At 36.4% G+C, this 23370-nt stretch overlaps 1 protein-coding gene across 12 annotated transcripts in view; it reads left to right on the forward strand.

The window, feature by feature from the left end:
* Window positions 1–23370, forward strand: part of gstcd (glutathione S-transferase, C-terminal domain containing) — a 158422-nt gene that overhangs the window by 119156 nt on the left and 15896 nt on the right. For all 12 annotated transcript variants that reach the window (XR_012392707.1, XR_012392727.1, XR_012392742.1 and 9 more), the window contains 3 exons: window positions 6452–6567; window positions 6823–6867; window positions 8997–9125. Coding sequence is in view for 7 of the 12 variants with exons in the window: in XM_009294165.5 (XP_009292440.1) it covers window positions 6452–6567; window positions 6823–6867; window positions 8997–9125 (290 nt within the window). In the remaining 5 variants the exon portion in view is untranslated. The remainder of the gene's footprint in view (window positions 1–6451; window positions 6568–6822; window positions 6868–8996; window positions 9126–23370) is intronic.

Consider the following 23370-nt stretch of genomic DNA (forward strand, 5'->3'; position numbering starts at 1 on the left):
TTTAATGGAATACATAATCAGCATATCAAAATAAATTTGTTTGAACTTTGATAATAAAAATATAGAAGCCCAATGTTCATTGGCTTCAGTTTATCATCAGGATTTGATTCTCCTTTTGGATGAGGGGTCTTTATTTGACAGCACGCCGACATTCCTCTGGATTTTTATCTTCTCAGAGATGCATTAAACGTGCTTTCAGTTAATGAGTTACATCTCCAGCACATACCACATTGCAGCACTTCTCTTAGAGATAGAAAACACACACTAATTAATACAGAAAAGCGACTGAATCCTAGACATATATCGTGTATTTCCTACTCTGTTCTGGGTTTAGTTTTTCTATTTGGCTCCAGGTTGTTCTTCCATGTTGTGCATAACACACGGCAGACACATTATTTATACTACTCTGCAGCTGAATTCTTGATTCTGATTGGCTGTGCAATTGTTTTCTTAAAAAAAGGCAAAACAAAGCAAAAAGCTAAAGTAGTTCCAGACAGATTTTGTGCACATAACAGTTTCATATCACTACTCTCAATGATTTCAGCAATTACACAGCCTACAGAAGTTTTAGAAAGACAATATTTTGGGTGAGATGTATAAGAAACTTGCAGTTTGAGGATGAAAGCTTGACTGCTTTCTGAAATACAGCATCTGAACAGTGTCTTTAGTTGTGCCAATCATTTTATAAGCAGGTTTTGGTTGCTACTTATTCACATCAAAAGTAGCCCAATGGCCAATCAAGCTAGCCCAAAGCAAGCCCAATCCTTAAACTCATTCATTCATATTCTTTTCGGCTTAGTCCGTTTATTGATCAGGGGTTGGTTGACACAGCGGAATGAACCAGCATCGGTTTTCCGCAGCGGATGCCCTTCCAGCTGCAAACAAACTCTGGGAAACACTCATACACCATTGCATTCACACACATACACTTCGGCTAATTTAGCTTACTCAATTCGTCTATAGCGCATGCCTTTGGACTGTTGGGGAAACCGGAGCACCCGGAGGAAACTCACACCAACACTGGAAGAACATGCAAACACCATGCGGACACTGGCCGTCCAGGACTGAGTTTGGACATGCCTGCACTATGCCTACAAAAAATCATAACAAGGCAAAACTTGTCAAATGTCTTAAATACAATGTCTGAATAATGGCTTTAGGTGTTGGTCGTCATCATTATATAAGGAGAATAAATAACTTTTTGCTGTTTAATTATTATTTTAAATAATTCATCACCACCACAGATGCGTGTTATTCCTCTTATTATATAGTTATAACTATTCAGTGGCCCTGTTGTCGATTATTGTGTTTATAATTATGTTGTCACTCCTTATTTTAGGGTGCAATTCTCACTATTAGGACACCATTAACTAAAGGCTTATTCATACTTCTGCATCGAGTGATCGACGTGACCACCGGCACATGCCTTGCACGTAGTCGTGCATTTATACTTCTGTATTTGTGTTCCTCTGCAATGACACTGCCGCTAGCTGGCAGGAGGTTTTTGTTTTTATTTCTCTATATCAAGTTTCATCGCTGGTGTTTTGTCGGGACTTGACACTTGTAAACACTCGCTCCATCGGGCTTGCAGCTCTCAGCACCGCCCACACCTCACTGCTACCAGGCCGACCAATCACAGAGCTTGTGCTGCGTCGTTGCGATGAGTGGGCACATTTTTTGAGAGGTGCGTGTTAGTCAGCCACGCCAAGGGCTAAGCAACGTAACACAGAAGTATGAATCAGCCTTAATAGTTTAGCTCAATAAACTCATAATTTGCTGCTTATTAATAATTAGTAGTGAGTTTTAGGTATTGGAAATGATTAGGGATGTGGAATAAGGGTGCTTTCATACTAGGACTTTTGGTCCGCACCCGGGCTCATTTGACATCATAGTACGGTACGTTTAGCTAGTGTGAACTTGTCTTCTGAACTCGGATGCGCACTCGTGAACCATACCTTAGTCCGCCTGAAAGAGGTGGTCTGGGGTACAGTTCATGCGAAATCTGGTACGGTACACTTCTGATGGGAATGCAATCGTACCAAATAACGGAAGTGAACCGCCAACTGTACAACAAACTATTGTTTTCATTACGTTCGTTTGTGTGTGTCTGTGTCACGTTTTGTATCTTGGTGACCCGCGCGGGACTAAGCCAGGGCAAACACAGCAATACACAGTGATGTCTGCTTGTCTCCTCGAAAAACAGCTTCTGCAGACACTGTGTGATGTTCTGAATGTTTATAATATTTTTGCGGCGGATGGATGCGAGTCGCTTTCTGTATCCCCAAAACCAAAAGCTTCAGTTAAAGCAGAATGACCACAATGTGCGGACGCTAGGGGTGTAACGATTTATCGTTGTACGATTTATTGCGATGCAAAAATGTCACAATATGCATCGTGGCGTTATGACGATTTGATTACGATATGACGTCCGTTTTCTCTTATTAGTTGAGCACTTTGCACGTGAGCTACATTCCACCTGCTGTCGCACGTGAGTTCAGATTGCAGCAGCAGTAATGTAACAGACCAAGATGAGTGGAGCTGAAATAGAGGATGGCCCATCCTCTCAAAATCAGACGTCTGGCAACATTTCGGTTGTACAATCATTGCTTTAGACTCGTCCGCTTTTTGACACGCATACTGGGTCAAACATCCTAAGTTTTAAAGTCTTCACAGTGATTTACATACTTTGCACAGCTACAGGGATACCTCCTAATGGTGTTGAAAGAGTCACATACTGTATTTATAAGGTACAATTCACCCTAAAATATCATTCTGTCTTCATATAATGTTCCCGCCGCAAAATCACACATGATGTGAGCTGACCGTGAGCTGTTACTACAGAGGGAGGATGATAGACGCGCGCGTATGGCAAGCCGTTTTAGCATTTAAACCTTTGTTCTGACTATCCATAAATATATTTTGAGATATCTCTAATTATATTTTGACTAGTCATAATTATAATTCAACTAGTCAGAATGAAAATTAGAGATATCTGCAATTACAATTGTACTAGTACGAAATCAGATTGGAGATATCTGCAAATATATTATGACTAGTCATATTCCTCCATTGACTTCCATTGAAAAATATTTGCAGATATCTCTAAATGAGTTTTGACTAGTCACAATTGTAATTAGAGATATCTCTAAATGAATTTAATTAAATATGAATTAAACACCTGGAAATGTGGATTTTTTTTTGCACACACAAAAAACGCAAGTGACCAAGCAAAGCCTTAAGCTCTTACTGTTAAATTCAGTTGAATAGAAAGCTTATTTTTTTTGCACCTTTACTTAAATTGTTCCTTAATTTTGTCTCTGTCATTTCAATAATATTTTTAAGAAGTTTTTAAATTGTTTTTTTGTCCAGAGACAGGCCTGTTTAATTTATTTTCTTAAAGAAGGTTCAGTTTTACAAGTTGAAACAAAAGAAATACATAAAAAATAGTTTACTTGGTAAAATTTGCATTTCAGTTTAATTATTAATTTTTATTCCAAATATCGTGATACATATCGAATCGTGAACATTATATCGTGATACACATCGTATCGTGAGCTGAGTGTATCGTTACACCCCTAGCGGACGCCTTTCCATTTCGGCGCTTGCTTTCGTGACCGTCACTTAGCAACAGCCATAAACAAAACAGCAGCTTGATGAGAAAAGCGTACCGGGGTTCAGAAGGAAAAAAGACGGCATGAACACAAACCAACTGAGAAGGTGCAAGGGAGGACAATCGAACTTGGGTACGATCCAGGCAACTGAACCAAGTGTGAAAGCACCCTAAGATTGTCAATATTTTAATAATAGGCTGGTAGTAAACCACAAGTTATGAAGTGAGATTTAATTTAAGTGTTACCAATTATCTAAATAATTATTTAAAACAGAGCATTTACACTTTTTTTTTTGCTTTTATTAATGATCTAGCCACGTAATTTCTTGATTATTCCATTGGTTTCAGTCATTCTTGTGACTCCAATACAAAGTAATGTTTAAAATATTTCAATGTAATGAAAATTTTGCGTGAAAATCCATCAAAACATGCTGATTTGTTTGCTGGCGTCTGCATGCTTGTTTTTTGTCATCACCTGAGCCAGGTTGATTGTTTTGTTCCTCGTTAAGACATTAATTATAAGCTGTTAATAACGACACGTGCTAGACAAAGCTGTACAGCGCTTTAGTTGGGTTGTTGTTTCCTCTCCAGCTCCAGGTATTTCTTCCGACCCTCATCAGAGAATCGTGCATCAAATGAGCGCAGCAGTGCACGACAGACGCGTCTGTGATTTATATTGCATTGATGGTGTTTCTTCAACACAGCTTGAGCACTCGATTCAAAACAGGAAACACGCTGCAAATTTATTCCCCATGGCAGAGAGAGTGTGGCTGTGTGAAAACAGCCTTCAACTCCAATTAAAGTTTGAGATGACTTGAGTGGCTGGAAAAAGAAATAAGAAGAAGAAGAGAAGAGGTACAAATGTGTTTTTGAGAGCGTTCTCGATTTCTTGTGTATCCGCTGAAATAATGTGATGTATTTAATCACCACTGAAAGTGCTGCTCGGCTGTTCGCTTTCACTTTGTGAATTGTTCAGATGTTAAATCTAGAATTTTTAGCTGTTTTTGTTCTTGTGTGTGGTGATGTTCAATGAGATTGAGCCATGTTATTGATCTTTTATGAATTAATTTCTCTTCTGGTGTTCTATGTGGCATTATCAGCTGTTTTTGAACTTGTTTGTAGTGATGTTTAATGAGATTGAGCCATGTTATTTAGCTTTTGTCCATTCATCTTATGTAGCACTTTAACCTGACATTTATTGCTGTTGTTACAGAGATATAGATGTTTATTTAGGCATTTTATTCAGGCATTTGTTTATTTTTATAGCAGTTGATGTTTTAATCCATATAGCCTTTTTTTATTCCTGATTTTATAGTTTTGTTATAGTATAGTGTCTGTCTGTTGTTTATGCAGGCATAAAACTCTTTATTGAATCTCTGTTTTTTTTTGTCAGCCTGTTATTGTGATATATAAAAATATATACTGTATGTATGTATGTGTGTGTGTGTGTGTGTGTGTGTGTGTGTGTGTGTGTGCGTGCGTGTGTGTGTGTGTGTGTGTGTGTGTGTGTGTGTGTGTGTGTGTGTGTGTGTGTGTGTGTGTGTGTGTGTGTGTGTGTGTGTGTGTGTGTGTAGCTCCTCTGAATTATTATAATTTCTGTTTAACAAAGACCAGATTTTTTTTTTTCCACATTTCTAATCATAATAGTTTTAATAACTCATTTTTAATAACTTATTAAATTTATCTTGCCATGATGACAGTAAATAATATTTGACTAGATATTATTTCAAAACACTTTTATACAGCTTAATGTGACATTTAAATGCTTAACTAGGTTAATTATTCAGGTTAGGGTAATTAGGCAAGTTATTGTATAATGATGGTTTGATCTGTAGACTAACGAAAAAAATATAGCTTAAAGGGGCTAATAATATCCCTAAAATAGTTTTTAAAAAAATGAAAAACTGCTTTTATTTTAGTCGAAATCAAATCCAAAAAGACTTTCTCCGGAAGAAAAAATATTATCAGACATACTGTGAAAATTTCCTTGCTCTGTTAAACATTATATATATATATATATATATATATATATATATATATATATATATATATATATATATGTGTATATATATATATATATATATATATATATATATATATATATATATATATATATATATATATACTTGTTTATTTGTTTATTTTTTGTTTTATTTAACCATTATTAGGCATTTATTATTTATCTTAATTATTTTGCAAATAATTATTTATTTACAGTTTATGGGCATATATTTATTTTTGTTTCATTTTGATCTATTTGCTTAGCTTATGTATTAATTTATTTTTAGTCTGCAATATGTCTATTTATTAATATACTGTAGCTTTCTGATTGTTCTTTGTTTGTTTTATATATTTAATTATTTTTTACTGTCTTGATAATGTTCATTTGCAAAATAAGCATTCAGACAGTTTGTCTGTTAATATACAACATTTTATAAAAAAAAAAAAATATATATATATATATATATATATATATATATATATATATATATATATATATATATATATATATATATATATATACATATACACTTATTATTTATTTATTTATTTATTATTTATTTATTTATCATTATTTTTTCCCTATCTATTTAACCCCCATGACTGTGCTCAGTTTTTTTCTGGAGTGATATAAAAAGATTTCCAAATTGCCACTGTACAAATCTTTGACTAACATTAATCAAAAGCATGCAAAACAAGCAAATGTGCCATTCTTAACCTAATCAATCAACCAGTGAATAAGATGATAAATATAAGTAAATTTTTTGGACTCTGCATATCTCGTTGCAGTGTGTTACATTTCCCCGTCTCCTCCTTAACATCAAATCTTTTCCCCTGAAGGTAAGATGTCAGACAGCCGTGCGCTGCGCAAACAACAACAGCTCGACAACCTGCTGGCGATGGTGTTGAATCAGGCCCAGCCGGGACACACAGTGGTGGATTTCTGCAGCGGAGGGGTACGTCAGATGACATTTCCGAAAAGCCCTGGACTCTTTTTCTGTTTTCTTCAGAGACTCGGCATGCGTGTCAGTAAAGCATCTGCTCTCCTCGTATAATCTGGGGACGAGCTCTTGTTATTCTGTGCATACATATAAGCCCTGATGTTACTGCTCGCGGGCAGCGGGTCAATATTCACAGGGGTTTTTTTGTGAGCACGCTTTGATCCAATGAGCTGTTTTTCCAAATTTTTTTCCCTCTGTTTGTTTTCTCAGGGGCACGTTGGGATTGTTTTGGCCTACATGCTTCCTAAATGTCAGGTAAGGCTTTCTGATTTGTTCAAGTGTAGCGAGGTTTGAGTTAACGCAGTCAAAGAAAAGAAACTAAATCTGTCTTCATCGCTGCTGACCTCATTTGTAGACACTGGAAAAATGCCACACTTTCTTTCTCTCAAAGACTTGAGGAACCACCGTCATGCATTACTAAATGACTGTTAAGCATCTTTTATTGCACTGAACTGTTTTATTGTACTGTAATTAGACAATGTTTTAATCAGAGGTGTGATAACTGTCACACAATTTTGGCCTTAAAATTTAAAACTGCATATGATATGTATTACTAATCACACAACTTATGTCTTATGTTGAATGGGGAAGATATAGGTTTTTCTTTTATGTCAAAAATCATGAGGATGTTTAGTAAAGATGATTTTTTTTCTAAAATTATTTGTACATTTTCTGCTGTATATCAAAACTTAGCTATGCACAAGCTTTATTTAGACGGATTTAAACAGTTTTCTCAGTAGTTCGTTTTTTTTCTGACCTCAGATTTGACAACAAAGAATTGGCATAATATTATCCTATCATTGCAGACCATATACATATGCATACAATGCAAATCTGGTTTATTCAGCTTTCATGTGATGCTTTGTGAAAAATGTACACGTTATGACTGGTTTTGTGTAACACTTTCAGTCGTTTTCTTTAATGATTATGATGAACCACAATTCAAAAATCTGATTTTCATTAGTTTATCTAGGGTAATTTTTTATTACTAATTGCTAATTCATTGAGTTTGTCAAGAAAAGCTTAGGTTTAGACCAAAAATATTTTGTATTAAACATCTTAACATTAAATATCATTGACTGGTTATTATTTTAAAAAAATAATAAATGAACAAACAAACGAACGAATGAATGAATCAAATAACAAATAAATGATCAAACAAATTAATGAACGAGCAAACGAATGAACGAACAATCAAACCTGTACTAATTTTTTAAAATTTGGTTCTAGTGTTAGTCTGAAATGTATTCAAATTGTCTTGAAATGTTCAAACTTTTTTGTTCTTTGTTGTATTTTTCTTGTAATTGTGGTTTGTTCTGCCAATATCACAAATATGTGAATGAACAAAAGAGCAAAAAGAAAGAAAGAACAAACTAGTTATTGAATGAATGAACAAATTATTGAACAAATGAAAAAACAAACAAATGAACGAACAAAAGAATTAATCAAAATAAAGAAATGAAAGAACAAATGAAAGTTCAAAGCAATAAACGAATGAAGGAACAAACAAAAGAATGAACGAAAGAAAGAACGAACAAATAAATGGAAGAACGAACAAACTAAAGAACAATAATAAACAAAAAAGCAAAAAACAAACGTAAAAAACTAATTATTAAATGAATGAACAAACAAATAAATGAATGAACAAACGATCAATGAAAGAATTAACCAATTATTGAATGAACAAAGGAACCAATTAATGAAAGAACAAACAAATGAACAAACTACCAAATGAATGAACGAACAAACAATCAAACGAAAGATCGAACAAATTATTGAATGAATGAAAGAACGAACAAATGAAAGAACTACTAAATGAATGAACGAACAAACAATTTAATTGAAAAAATTAACAAATTATTGAATGAATAAAAGAACGAACAAAAGAACAAAGGAAGGAACAGAATGAACAAATGAATAAACAAGCGAACAAATAAATGAACAAATGAATAACAAAAGAACAAATGAACAAATACATGAACGAATGAATGAAAAACACTAGCAACAAATGAGCAAAAAAATGAACGAATGAACAACTGAACAAACAAAGGAACGAACAATTCAAGCATTAACGAACAAAGGAACGAACGAATGAACAAATCTCTCTCTTCAAATCTACTTTCACCAGCTCAGACAGGCAAATCAACTCAGTACGTCTTCAGTATTAAAGTAATGGGCATTTGATGGTTCAGTGGAGTATCAGGTAGACGTTCAGAAGATGTGCTTCCTTTTCCCTCCAGATTTGCTTTCCTTTTGATGAAATGGCTTTTCAAAGAAGAACACCTGAAATTAATCAATGAGCAATTTGGACATGAAGCAGTAAGCTGTAAGAGATATACACAGCATGGCATGATGAAATGTCCTGTTTTTTTGTCATTGATCAGGTTATCCTTGTTGAAAATAAAGAGGAGTCTCTGATCAGGGCCAGAGAAAGAAGCGCTCAGCTCACATTGACAAACATCGGCTTCATCCAGACTAACCTGGACTATTTCACTGGAAACTTCAACATCGGAGTGAGTGATATTTGTTTGTAAACATTAGAGGTTTCTTTAGGTAATATGTTGTTGTTGTTTTTGCAGCGAAGATGTGCTTAGTCTAAGCAATAACAACAATCTTATTGAAATATAAAATGACTTAAATTTGAGATTAAATGTTAAATGTTATTAAATATTTATTTATTTTTATTTAATTTATATATATTCATTCATTTTCTTTTCGGCTTAATCCCTTTATTATTCTGGGGTTGCCGCTGTGGAGTGAACCGCCAACTTATCCAGCATATGTTTTACGTAGCGGATGCCCTTTCATCTGCAGCGCATCACTGCGAAACATCCACACACACTCATTCACACACATACACTATGGACAATCTAGCTAACCCAATTCACCTTTAGTGCATGTCTTTGGACTTGTGGGTTTTTGTTTTTATTTATTTATTTATTTTTATTTATATAATTATTTATTTAATTATTTATTTAAATGTATAAAAAAATTATTAGTTATATATATTATTAGTTGTATTAATATATGTATTTATTTTTATTTATATATTTATTTTATTTAAATTGATTTATTTATTTTTGTTTATGTATTTACCTATTTTTTATTTATTTTATATATTTATTTTTATTTATTTATTTGTGTGCAACCCATCTCTGGGAAACATCCACACACACTCATACACTATGGACAATTTAGCCTACCCAATTCACCTGTGCCGCATGTCTTTAGACTGTGGGGGAAACTGGAGCACCCGGAGGATGCAAACGCGGGGAGAACTTGCAAACTCCACACAGAAACGCCAACTGACCCAGCCGAGGCTCGAATCAGCGACCTTCTTGCTGTGAGGCGACAGCTCTACCTACTGCGCCACTGTGTCGCCATGTATATAGTAATATATGTTATTATTAGTAGCATTATCAGTAGCAGAAGTAATAGTCGTAGTGAAATAATTTTTATTTATTTTTTATTTTTTTCCAAACATTATAAGAATGAAACTGTACATTTGTTCTTATTAATATGCACTTATTAAAACATACAGAAGAGTAAATGATCATACACAATTTCATTGCTTTTAAATCATTGAGAACTATATAAAAAACTATATAATAGAAAATGAAAAAAAGATATAAAAGGGCAATTAAGGAGTATTTTGGGACTCCACCCTGAGCTGTTTAAAATGTCATCAGATAATTCTTGTAGTTAATATGCCTGATGAAAACTTTTAGCATTATTACACTGAATAATATTTTAGTGGATTTTTTTTAATGCTTAGTTATTTTAGTAAAATCTTAAACAGGATACATTCTAATGTACGCAAATGTTGTGATTGGCTCACCTCAAATTCCCTAAAACTTAACATGGACAAAACTGAGATCATTTTTATTGGCACCCCAGCACTTACCAGCAATGTTTCCACCAGTTATTCCTGTGAGATTGCTGGCTTGCACAATAAAACATCTACTTCTGTAAAAAAATTAGGTGTAATCTTTGACTCCACGCTGTCTTTTCAGTCTCACATTAAATCTGTCACTAAATCTGCATTCTTTCACTTACGTCGCATTTCACAACTGCGTCCCTTCATCAGTAGCAAGGATGCTGAGACTGTCATCCATGCATTTGTCTCCTCACGCATCGACTACTGTAATGCTCTTTTCATTGGCCTGCCTGCCAGCCTCATCTCCAGATTACAGTATATTCAAAACTCTTCAGCTAGAATACTCACTCATACCAAACGTTCGACTCACATAACCCCAATCTTGTATGATCTTCATTGGCTCCCGGTTGCATACCGCGTTAAATTCAAAATTCTCCTCCTTGCATTTAGATCCTTAAATAACCTAGCACCCTCCTATCTCTGCAACATGCTTGTCCCCGACACCCCAACTCGCTCTTTACAGTCTGCTGACTCTGGCCTTCTTGCTGTCCCTCTGTACCGCCTCTCTTCAATGGGGGGTAGATCATTTAGTGTTATTGCACCCAAACTCTGGAACTCTCTACCACGCTCACTCCGCTCTGCTAATAATATCTCTGAATTCAAATTCTTACTTAAGACTCACTTATTTTCTGAATGCTTTGCATCTGATCTGCCAAACTGACCACTTAATCTGATCCACCTCCACTCTGCTCATATGTCTCTTAGGTCTTGTTTGTGTAATTCCAGTTTGTTATATTTGACCTCATGTATGTTTGTTTATCTTTTTGTTGCATTCCTTGTAAAGTGTCCTTGAGCTCTGGAAAGGCGCTATATAAATAAAAATTATTATTATTATTATTATTAACAGTGCTGCAACACAGTACTGGCAAAACCACTATACACACTTTTTTACACACACACACAGACTCATACACTACGGCCAAACCAGTTCAAATTCAATTCACCTTTGGTGCATGCCTTTGGACTGTGGGGGAAACCGGAGCACCCGCAGGAAACCCACGAGAACATGGGGGAGAACATGCAAACTGATCCAGCCGAGGCTCAAACTAGTGACCTTCTTGCTGTGAGGCGACAGTGCTAACCACTGAGCCGCCCTTATTTGTTTATTTATTTATATATTTTTTCTAAATTGTTCATTATATTTGCTCATCCCTTTTTAAACCCTTATTTTCATGTAGTCCCAGGCATTCGGACACCACTGTATCCTTTCATCGTTAATTGTTTTTGCTTACAGCGTTTGTTCTTGCAATGAGCAGTTTCAGTAATTTCTCATAAGCAACCTTTATCTTTCTTTGTTCTTTGCCAGAAGGTATAGGTCTCTCTGCATTTGCATTGCATTGTCTTTTTTAAACGGATGTATCCTGGCACTCTCTAGCTGCAGCTTGTTTAATTCTCCCTGCCGTCCATATTAATTATGCATTTGTCCTTTTTATTTCCTTTCAAAAGCGAGTGGGATTCTCATTACCGTGTTTTGAGTGATGAAATTGGCTCTTTGACAAGATGCTGTCCGACTTACCCAAGCATTACCACTACATTTATTTCCAAATGAGACGTCCGGCACTAACTCTAAAACAATACTGTCATCTCCATATGATAATTATTCACACACACTTTATTTGGTTTTCTCTTATTATCTGTTTGGCCAGACAACATAACCACAAGCAGATTAGTTATTAGCATAGACTGTAAAAGATATGGACGTAGTATCTGTGACGTCAACCGAAGGTTTCTGAAGAGTGCAAAGGAAGCTACGAGTAGGCGTGGCCAACTGTTGCCATTTTGTTTGTGCTTCATTACACCGACTGGGGGATAAATGAGACAGGCCTTTTGTTTGGGATAAATGCTTAATACTTCATTATTTGCGACTTGTTTGTGTTCTGACCACATTTGCTCGATTGTATACCAAATCAGTAAAGTGTTTAGTCTTTTAAAAACAATGCTGTAATACATTGAGCCACTAAACATTGCATTTATGATGCTGGAGAGTACCTTCCTGCAGATTTCAGTTGCAACCCATATCAAACACACCTGAACCGATTAATTAGGACCTGAACACCATGTGATAATTACAGGCAGGTGTGTTTGATATGGGTAGCAACTGAAATCTGCAGGAAAGTGGCTCTCCAGGAACATGGGTTGGCCACCCTTGCTTTAAGGTCTTACTGTGCGTTTACACCGAAGGCAGCGAGTGCGTCAAAGGTCACTCTGGCTGCCCTGGCGACAACGCTGTCTGCCTTCAGCTCCGGCGGCGAGAGCGTCAAATTTCACTACATTGATCTTGTATTTAAAGGGGCTGTTGCAGCATATCATTTACATTCCTGCAAAAAACATGCTTTCTAGCGGGAAAATTTAGCACACTTCTTATCAAATTCATTTAACAATGGAAGATCAAGTTGCGTGTGGTGTGGCTTTGCTCCACTTAATTATCCAATAGGGATGTAACGGTATACCTCGGTATGAATGTCACGGTACGGTATTTATTGAATCATTTACAGGAAAAACAAAACTTATGAAAATACTCCAAAAAAGTGCCAAAAGTGTCAATGACATACAAATTAGTCATCTATCTGTAAGCTTTGAAACAGGAACTTCAATTTTAATAACAAAAAAATATTAAACCATGTAAAAAAATAAAGTTTCAATTTAGTATTGTTGAAAACTCACCACATTCAACATTTAATCACTCACTCACTTAGATAGTGATGGGCTTTAAGGAAAATTATCTTATAACTATAATCTGGTAAAAGCTGGTATCTCTGGGTATTTACAATGTCCTCTGCAACAGAAAAAACCCCTCTCATTTGGGACTGAGGTTTCTGGGATAGAGAGATATGACTTGGCCCAGGTTGACAGCAGTGGGTAACGTTGTGCATTGTCTTTCCCCCACTTGAGAGGACAAGCCATGAGTGAGATAGAGGTCTCTTTGCGGTACAAGTCAACATCTGCATCAATCTGAACAGTGTGCTGTGTTTCTGCAGTCCCCAAGACTGTTATTACTCGTATTCCCCAACTTGCAGGCACGTGCACACATAGGGCTCAACCTGTGCAGTGCACATGCCCTTTTTAGTCTTGGATAGAAAGTTCCCTTCCAAAATGATCAAAAGTGCCCCCGCGACGCGACACACGCTCCGTCCCACCTTTCAGTAGGCGTGCGACAACAGCGCTCTTGAGTATGCGCGCTCAACCCCCCTCTCTGCTTTACAGTACGCGCGCGACAACACCGCTATTCAGTACGCGCGCGGCGACAACACCCGCTTTAGGTTTCGATCATCTCCAGCTCTTTCTCATCCCCGCTACTAGAAGCACACTCCATTTCCGCATTACTGGATCTGTAGTGACAACAGACCGCAAAGGATGATGGCCACGCATGGGCTAATGGGAATTGTAGTTTCCGCTCGTTCGCTTCATTCGCCTGAGCAAATTTTCTCAGAAGACCTATAGTTTTACCGAGTCATGCGACTACGGTAATATCTAAAAAAATTAATATTGCGGTATGACGGTATTTACAATACCGTTACATCCCTATTATCCAATGTTTCCATATGTCTGAAATATCCTGAAGCACCAATACTGTTTTGTACTGTCGCGTGTGATTCCCGATGTTTTAAAGAAAAAAAAAAACTAATCTATAACATTAATGCACATCAGTAACTCGCCAGTAACTTTTTAACATTTATTTTCCTGTAAGAAAACATCGTAAATAATTGGAAATCCGGCGACCGCAATAATTGAACCCTTGGAAACAACTGTGGTCAGAACCAAAGTTCACAGGTCTGTGTTCTCTGCACTGCTCGCAAGCGGTGGACTTCTTCATTTTGATTGCTTGTCGCCGACCCGTATCATAGCTCATTACCATAAAGTTAACTTGATTTCAACTCTTCTCGATGCCCACACCGGCGAAGACGCGCCGCGCTGATCCTTGCCGTTTATCGCCGCCGGCTCTCATTGAAAATGAATCACTTCCGTCTACTTTTATGCTCTCGCTGTTTCTGTGTGAACGTACAGTTATAAGACTGAAATATATTTACTTTTTATTGTTTGTAAATGTTGAGTTGTTTATTTAGCATACAACACTGGCAGAGTGGCTCGTTGTGAGTTGAAATATTGCAAAATCTTGCTGTGGGTTTCCATTGTGGCAAGAAAAACATATCTGAAGACAATCCTATTATATGACTTGTTTATGGAAAACAAAACAATTGTCTTAGTTTTTTTCTGCTGCATCATCTTTCGGGTGACACAGTTTGTGAAATAAATGAGGAAGTGTGTTGTTGCAGCAGTACCTGTCAGTAATGAGATGTTCAGGTCTGCAGCCTCTGGCCTCAGGGATCCTCTGAGAGCTTCGGCTGCAGGATTCAGCTTTACACACAGGTTTATCTGCGGAGGACACACACACACACATCAAACCTTCACTGCTCCCGCTATGCAGGATTTTTTTTTTTTTTTTTTGGGGCAACAGGAACAGTCATGGGAAACCAGAGATTTACATCAAACCATTTACAAAAACATGTATGAAGATTACCATCCTAGGATTATCTAAAAAGCCTAGGTCTGTGTGTGCGTGTGTGTTTGTGTTTGAGAAACTGTTTATTCCATGTTAATCCGATTTTATTTTCATTTTTACCCAAGTTATCAGCAAAAAAACGTACATCTTAGCTAGGGGTGTTAAACTCAAATTGGCGGGGCACCATATCACTGACTGATAATTCATAAAAAGGCTGATTAAAGGGCACCTAGGTTACCCCTTTTTTCAGATTTAATATGAGTCTTTTGTGTCTCCAGAATGTGTCTATAAAGTTTCAGCTCAAAACACCCGTCAGATTTTTTATTATACCTTTTATAAGTCTCTATCCTATACCTTTTTGCATCAGGTGGCGGTTTTGTTGTACTGCACCTTTAAGGCTTGTCTGTTTCTACATGCCTTAATCTCCTCCCTCGTCTGTTTCAGACAACAGACAGACTTAAAGGAAGCAGATCTCACATAGCGTTTGTGAGAAATACTACAGTAAGAACTTTACCAATGAGTATTTGTTGTGAAGTTGCAACGATGAGTCACACACAATGTCGTTACAAAGTTCATACACACACACACACACACACACACACACACACACACACACACACACACACACACACACAGTGCGCACATTTAGCTTTGCACTCTTTTTGCCCGCAAATGTGACAGGATAGAGGTTAATGTCCACTGCTGTATGCATATCTGTTATGTTAATGTACAAAATAAACCTGATTTAACGTCCACAAGCCGGATCGAAGCGTCTTCTTTTGTTATTGTTCTGACACGCGGCTGTGCTGATGAAGTACAGCTGAAGTGAATCGCTGTAATTCATTAAACACGTTTTAAAACATTTTAAACTTGTAAAACTCACTCTTGATCAAATTTGATGATGATTGATGATCCTAGCAAACTGAACAGACACTTTATTCCCGGTTGCTTTCCGCACGTCTTGTTTTGTTGACATGATTATACGCGTGACTACCGGGACATGTTAATGCGCGCTGCTGTCAATCAATTTGGTGGGCAGGGGGACCACACTCCTACATCAAGTTACGGTCTGTCTCAAAACCACTCCAATTGGTCCACCGTTTTTATGTTGTTAAATTGAAAAAAAGGACTGGCTGTGTTTATTTCACCCCAATATGACGGTCTTTTCACCTTATTCTCCGCAGACGAGCGGGCGCTGACATTTGAATTTTTTTGGCACAAGACTTCCGGTCTCATTCACTTCCATTCATTTTTAGACATTAAAAACTGCTCGTTTCGCTGTTTAATGTTGTAAACTGATATTTCCTTGTTATATTATTCTACTTGGTCTGTATAGTCATGCAAACATTTGTTTGTAGAGCAAGTAGTTTGACCGTTTTTTGCCGTTTATTATTCCTTGTCATTTCTCCCATAGGCGACTGAAACGGAAGTTCTAAGACAATCGCGAAAACAGGCGCACTTCCGCGTTTTACAAAAAGGTCAATACACTATACCTACACACATGTCTGTCCAAACAGCTTGAAAAGTGGATTTTTCACCATAGCTGCCCTTTAACATTTAAGCACAATTAAAAAGTGGGAGCCTGATGTAATTGATGACTAATTGATGCACTTCCCTAGTGTAAACAATCAAAGCTCCTTTCTGTTTCTTGTTGTTCACATTAAAGGAGTAGTTTAAATTGCTATGAAAATATTACAGCATATTAATAATAATTATGTCCCAATCAATTGTTGCTAAACCAAAAGTTGAGCAGATAGTGTAAGACAACAGAAGGCAGATTGGGTAACTTTAGTGACTTTACTGGCAATTGTTCTTCTCAATATTTTTTCTTTTTTGTAAAACTACAACAAAGAGGGGGAAAATATGTATGTATTTACAAGTAAAATATATTCACATTTACTTTGGCATGTTCAATTCAGCCAGCAGTAAAACTTTAATAATGCATTTTTTTTTTTAATTTAAATCTTAATATGTATATGGGGAAAATATATAAAATGAGACCATTTTAATCTTTAGCCCACGGCTGTCAATGATGTTTGGTTTTTGGCCCTTCATACAAAAAAATTGAGCACCCCTGCTGTAGATTGCTCCTGCAAATGACAATGCATAACAAAGGGAATACGAACCCATATGAACCAGAAGTTGCTGAGACTTGTAATTCAGCTTGTAGATGTACTTTCAACTGGAATATTGAGTAGGGGGCGGAGCTTTCTTTTGGCCATCATTGCTTTCCTTATGGTGAACTAATGGTAAAAGGGGAGTAGTTACGAAATTACGAATATTAATATGCAGTTGCTACGAAAGCTCTTAAACTGACATCAACAGAAGAGCTGCCTCTCCAAAGGCAGAATGCTCAGATGGTAATATAATATTACCAAAGCAAACACTTCAAGTGGATTAAATGGCCATGGGTTATCTGTTTACCTTAATAACAACGTGAGCTAGCAAAATAAACCTTGTATTTTTTGCTTTCATGCAGATCTAAAGTACTTTTTTCTTTTTTTTTTGCTTCTGTTTCTGTACATATTGTTTTCTCCTTCGAGTGTATTGATAATTTAAGGCTCATTGCTGTGCTTTGTGTGCACACACAGGTCTTTAAAGCATTGGATTCGAGCTCGAGCTTCTTTGCTATTATTATCATCTGTGCTTTTTTCATTAGCCTAAATGATTAAAAGCTTTGCTTGCTAAAGCAGCACAGCCAGCCAGAACTGTGCGTAAAACGGATGCATACTGTTTCCCAAAGGATTACAAATGTGAAAATAGCTATTCCAGTTTTTAAAACAGTCCGTGATAAGGCTTGCAGCTATACACCAGGAAAGAAATGACTGAACGCGGGTAATGATGTGAACAGGAAGTTACGTGCTGTTTGCTCAAACTTGATTTGTTGTACCTGTTGAATGATGCCAAAACAAGCAAGCTGCTGTGTTCGGTGGCTGTGAATAATGAACTCGCGTGGTAGTTGTGAAGTTGTGCTTTTCACACCCCAGGCCAACTACTTAATTATAAAGACAGAAAAAGTCCCGTCGAGGAGAAGAAAAAGAAACCTCATCAGCAAAAAAAAAAGCAAAGGAAAACCTAATAAGAAATATGCTTTTGCAGCACGCTTTATTATTTTCCCCGTCCGCTGAATAATTTACACAAGAACAACAAGCTTGGAGGCTGACGTTAAGCTCTTTGTCAATGTCATGGGTTTTGAGAGAACTTCATTTGTTCGATCCTTCACTGCGAGAGAGAGAGAGAGACCACACAAAACTGACGCGGATTTCTCTTTATTTGCTAGCAAAGGAAAAACAAACTGGAGCTTTGTAACACTGCTTCTTTTCCCATGCCGAACAACATCCATCTGCTCTCTTGGGAAGCGGCCCACCAGCTTTGTCTCATTATGACTGTAAATTCGTTCTGGAGACACAGGATCCGACATTCCAGTGGAGGACTCGGAATGACTGTGATGTGCTTTTATACCTCTTTGCATTTGCGAAGAATTGATACTGAACTACTTGCATGCTATGCTGTGATTGCCAAGAGTGATGTCATCGTGTTAAAGGCATAGTTAAACCAAAAAATGACCTTTGGCTATCATTTACTCATCCACCACTTGTTCAAAATCAAGTTGATTTTTGTCTTGTTAAACATGAAAGAAGGTATTTTGAAGAATGTTGAAAACCTGTAACCATTAACTTTCATAGTATTTGTTTTCCTGCTATGGATGTGCTTTTGGACTTTAAATTTGTAAAGAATTGATACTGGACTATTTGCTACCATTGCCAAGAGTGATGTCATTATGTTAAAGGGATAGTTCACACCAAAAATTACATTTGACCATCATTTACTCATCCTCCTCTTGTTCAAAACCAGGTTCATTTTTGTTTTTGTTTTGTCAAACACAAGAAAAAATATTCTGAAGAATGTTGGAAACCTGTAGCCATTGATTTTTTTAATAGTATTTGTTTTCCTACTTTGGATGTCAATGGTTACAGGTGTACAACATTCTTCAGGATACAAGTCAATAAAATACTTAAACCAGGTGGATTTTTGTTTTGTCGAATGTAAAAGAAGATATTTTGAAGAATGTTGAAACTTGTAACCATTGACTTTCATAGTATTTGCTTTCCTACTATGGATATGTTTTATACCTCTGCATTTGTGAAGAATTGATAGTGGACTATTTGCTACCATGGCCAAGAGTGATGTCATCGTGTTAAAGGGATAGCTCACACAAAACATGACATTTTGCCATCATTATTCATCCTCCACTTGTTCCAAACCAGTTTAATTTTTGTTTAACATTTTTTTGTCAGCCTGAAGGTATTTTGAAGAATGTTGAAATCCTGTAACCACTGATTTTCATTATGTTTGTTTTCCCTACTATGGATGTCTGTGGTTACAGGTTTTCAACTTTCTTCAAAATACAGAACAATAAAAAGCTATTATATCTATTATATCTTAGACAGGGATGTTCAAACTCGTTCCTGAAGGGTCGGTGTCCTGGAGAGTTTAGCTCCAACCCTCATCAAACACACTTGAACCAGCAAATAAAGCCTCCTAGATATATCAGAAATTTCTTGGCAGCCGTGTTGAAGCGACTTGTAGCTAAACTCAGCAGGACACCGGCCCTCCAGGACTAAGTTTGGACACCCCTGATCTAAGAAGATATTTTGAAGAATATTTAAATGTTATTTCATTTGGTGGGAATTTATTTAATTACATTTCTTTTTAGGTATGTGTATTTAAATAGCTAGGTGTTGAGTTTCTTGTTTGGCTTTCATTGTGCTGCTTTATTTTTGTTCTATCATGAATCTTTTGTTTAGTTTTTGTTTTGTTTTAATTTCTACTTTTGCTTTGTTTTTGTTTTGCTTTTTTTTTTTTTTTTTGCTTTGTTTTAGTTAATTTTTTTGTTTTGATTTGTGTTTGGATACATTTTGGATACGTTTTTTTAAATTAAAGTTTCTGCTTTTATTTTGTTTAGTTTCTTGTTGTTTTTTGTTTTTTTTTTTTTTGTTTTTTTACTTTTTTGTGAATTGATTTTGTTTTCTGTAACAATGAAAGCGATTGTTACGTATGTAAGGAGCAGATAAAAAACACATTTTGTAGTTTTCCACTCCATTACTGTAAAGCTAAACAAAAAGTCGAAAGTGTTTTTACTTGTGCTTATTCTAAATCTTCTGAACTACTACAATGCTTTTATTTTGTTTTGCTATCAAAGTGACTCTTGATTTGCTGTATTTTTCATTTCATCTGAGAAAAGGCTTTTATTCTCATTCTTTGTACAGTAGTTGTGCATTGATTTACCCTTCAAAGTCTCTCATCCATCACAGTCAGAACTCCATGAGAATTTCATCAGTACATGGTCACTTTCTAAAAACATCTTCAGAAATCGTCCTGAGAAAACACCATCTGCAGTCCTGTCATTTCATTGCATCATTGCCAAACTTTTTGAAACGCACCTTCTGACACGCTCAAAGCCTCAAGTCTTCACGGTCGATTTTGCTTCATGTGTTGATGCGGCGTTCTGTTGTTGGCCTCCGACGTGAATGGACGCCTCCATTATGAGACGGCAGTCTACTTCAAAGAGCCCAAACCCGGCGTTAATGCAGTCTGATTAGTTTAAAGAGTGGCCCTCCAATACTCAAACACCTGCTCAGGGTTTTTTGAGAGTGGCTTTTTTCCAGATCCTGTTAAAAAGGCATTATGAACCATTTCGCTCTAATTAGCGTCTCCAGAAGTTAATTAGAATTCACACCGGATGATTTGCCAATATTGCTTTTTTTCCCTAATATACAGTTGATAGCAAATGTCAGAATAATTAGCCCTCCTGAATTAATAGCCCCCCAGTATGTTTTCTGTTTAATGGGAAGATTATTTTCAACACTTTTCCTAACAATAGTTTTAATAACTAATTTCTAATAACTGATATATTTGATCTTTGCCATGATGACAGTACATAATATTTGACTAGATATTTTTCAAGACACTAGTATTCAGCTTAAGTGACATTTAAAGGCTTAGCTATAGATTAATTAGGATAATTAAATTATTATATAACAGTGGTTAGGGATGTAACGATTTATCTGACCCACGATGCGATACAATTCCTGATACTAATCTCACGATTTACAATTTTATTGAGATTTTTTTAACAAATTTTTTTTTGAGAGAACTTTAGGTGAATAAGAGCGCTTACATTTTTTTCTCAAATACTGCACCCTTTTATATATATATATATATATATATATATATATATATATATATATATATATATATATATATATATATATATATATATATATAAAATAACTGATTTGCATTTTTAATGGGAGATTTACTCCCCGTTTATGTGTAGTTAACTGGTGATCTGGGACTTTTATCCAGGACAGATTACTGTGCATATTTTAGATACATGATAATAATTATCTTTTAAATGTAATGTTTATTTAAAGAAAAGTTTTGTTTAATTAAAAAGTGCACCTATAAAGCTCACAGCAAGAAGGTCGCTGATTCGAGCCTCGGCTGGGTCAGTTGGTGTTTCTGTGGGGAGTTTGCATGTTCTCCCTGGGTTCTCGTGGGTTTCTTGCTCCGGTTTCCCCCACAGTTCAAAGACATGCGGTACAGGTGAATTGGGTAGGCTAAACTGCCTGTAATTGTATGAGTGTGTGTGGATGTTTCCCAGAGATGGGTTATGGCTGGAAGGGCAAACGCTGCTTAAAAACTTACTGGATAAGTTGGCGGTTCATTCTGCCGTGGCGACCCCGGATTAATAAAGGGATTAATAAACTTAGCCGAAAAGAAAATAAATGCATGAATGAACACTGATGCACCTTGTGATCTCTGTAGCACTCGTCGGAGCAAGCAGAGCTGCAAATCATCTGCTCTGCGTGGTTTGGCTTATCAATAGTTTTTTTTTTTGTGTATAGACAGCTGTGACAGTAGTTTTTCACTGTGTTGACGGTTTATTTGCATCATATTCGTTGTTCTGTTAGTGTAAGTTAACCTCTTTTCGCAGTAATTACACACTGTTTAGTTTTTGTCTGGTGCATTGACCGCTGACATTTTACTATGCCGCCCCACCACTTGCTTGCCGCTGATGGGCAGGTAAGGTGAGTTTGCATCTGTAAACACAGCGCCCCCTCTGTTCAAAACTTTTATGGCGATTCGTTCAACATGTCTACCAGTTTGAATAGTCACATTCTTGAATCGATTATCAACCGGCTCACGATGAATTGTTACATCCCTCACAGTGGTTTGTTGTAGACAGTCGGAGAAAAAAAAAAAATTGGTTACTAAAGCTAATAATTTTGGCCTAAAAATGGATTTTAAAAAATTAAAAGCTGCTTTTATTCTAGATTAAATAAAACAAATAAAGACTTTCTCCAGAAGATAACATATTATCAGACATACTGTGAAGAATTCCTTGCTCTGTTAAACATCATTTGGGAAATATTTTTATTTTGGCTTATAATTTTGACTTCAACATGTATTTCCTCTCGGCTTAAAGCTTCGAATTTTCCCACAGAGTTCACAGACATATTTCCCCCTCTATAGCAACTGAATCCTTGGAGATTTGGCCATGTTTCCCCTGGAAAACCTCTTATGGGGGGATTTGAGGGGTGTTAATCCGTGGATTTCGGTCGCTCGCTGAGACACAACAGTTTGCATTATTTGTTCCAGTTTCTCACCCCTAACAGTGGCGGATACGAGCGCTGGTCCGGTTAAGACTCCAGCAAAAGCCGAGCGCTTGATCTTCTGTAAGGACATCTAAAGATTTCCTTTACCCCTCCGTCAAGCTGTTCGATCTTCTTTTTCCTGCTAATAGGCAGAGAGACGTCTGCTGTCATGCAGTGTCACCAGCGGGTCTGAGCCACTAACAGATCAATGCCAGCACTGCTAGTTACAAGAGAGCACCTTGGAGATGTGGTCAAGAACGGCGGGAAGAGTTTGATCAATGTTTGAGCCGTCGTGTGCTGATTTATGCTACCCTGAGCTCTAAAAAATGGTCTAATATACAGTAGACACCATTATATAGATGCAGTTAGAATTGTGTTATGCGGGGAAATAAGTATTCAACACGTTTTTTTATAATAATAATATTTCTAAAGGAGCTGGTGACATGGAATTGAACCAGATCTTGGTAAAAACCCAAACAATACAAACATAAAAATAAAACAAAGCAAAGCAAAACTGATAAATAGCTTCTGCTTAATAATGAAGTGAAACTAGGAGAAAGACTTAACTACTGAAATGTATTTAATACTTTATATAAACGTCTTTTTAACGATGGCAGCTTAAAGAAGCCTCTTATATGGAGAATGAAGTTAAGCGCATT

The sequence above is a fragment of the Danio rerio genome, chromosome 1, assembly GCF_049306965.1.
Source record: "Danio rerio strain Tuebingen ecotype United States chromosome 1, GRCz12tu, whole genome shotgun sequence".
Classification (NCBI taxonomy): Eukaryota; Metazoa; Chordata; class Actinopteri; order Cypriniformes; family Danionidae; genus Danio; species Danio rerio.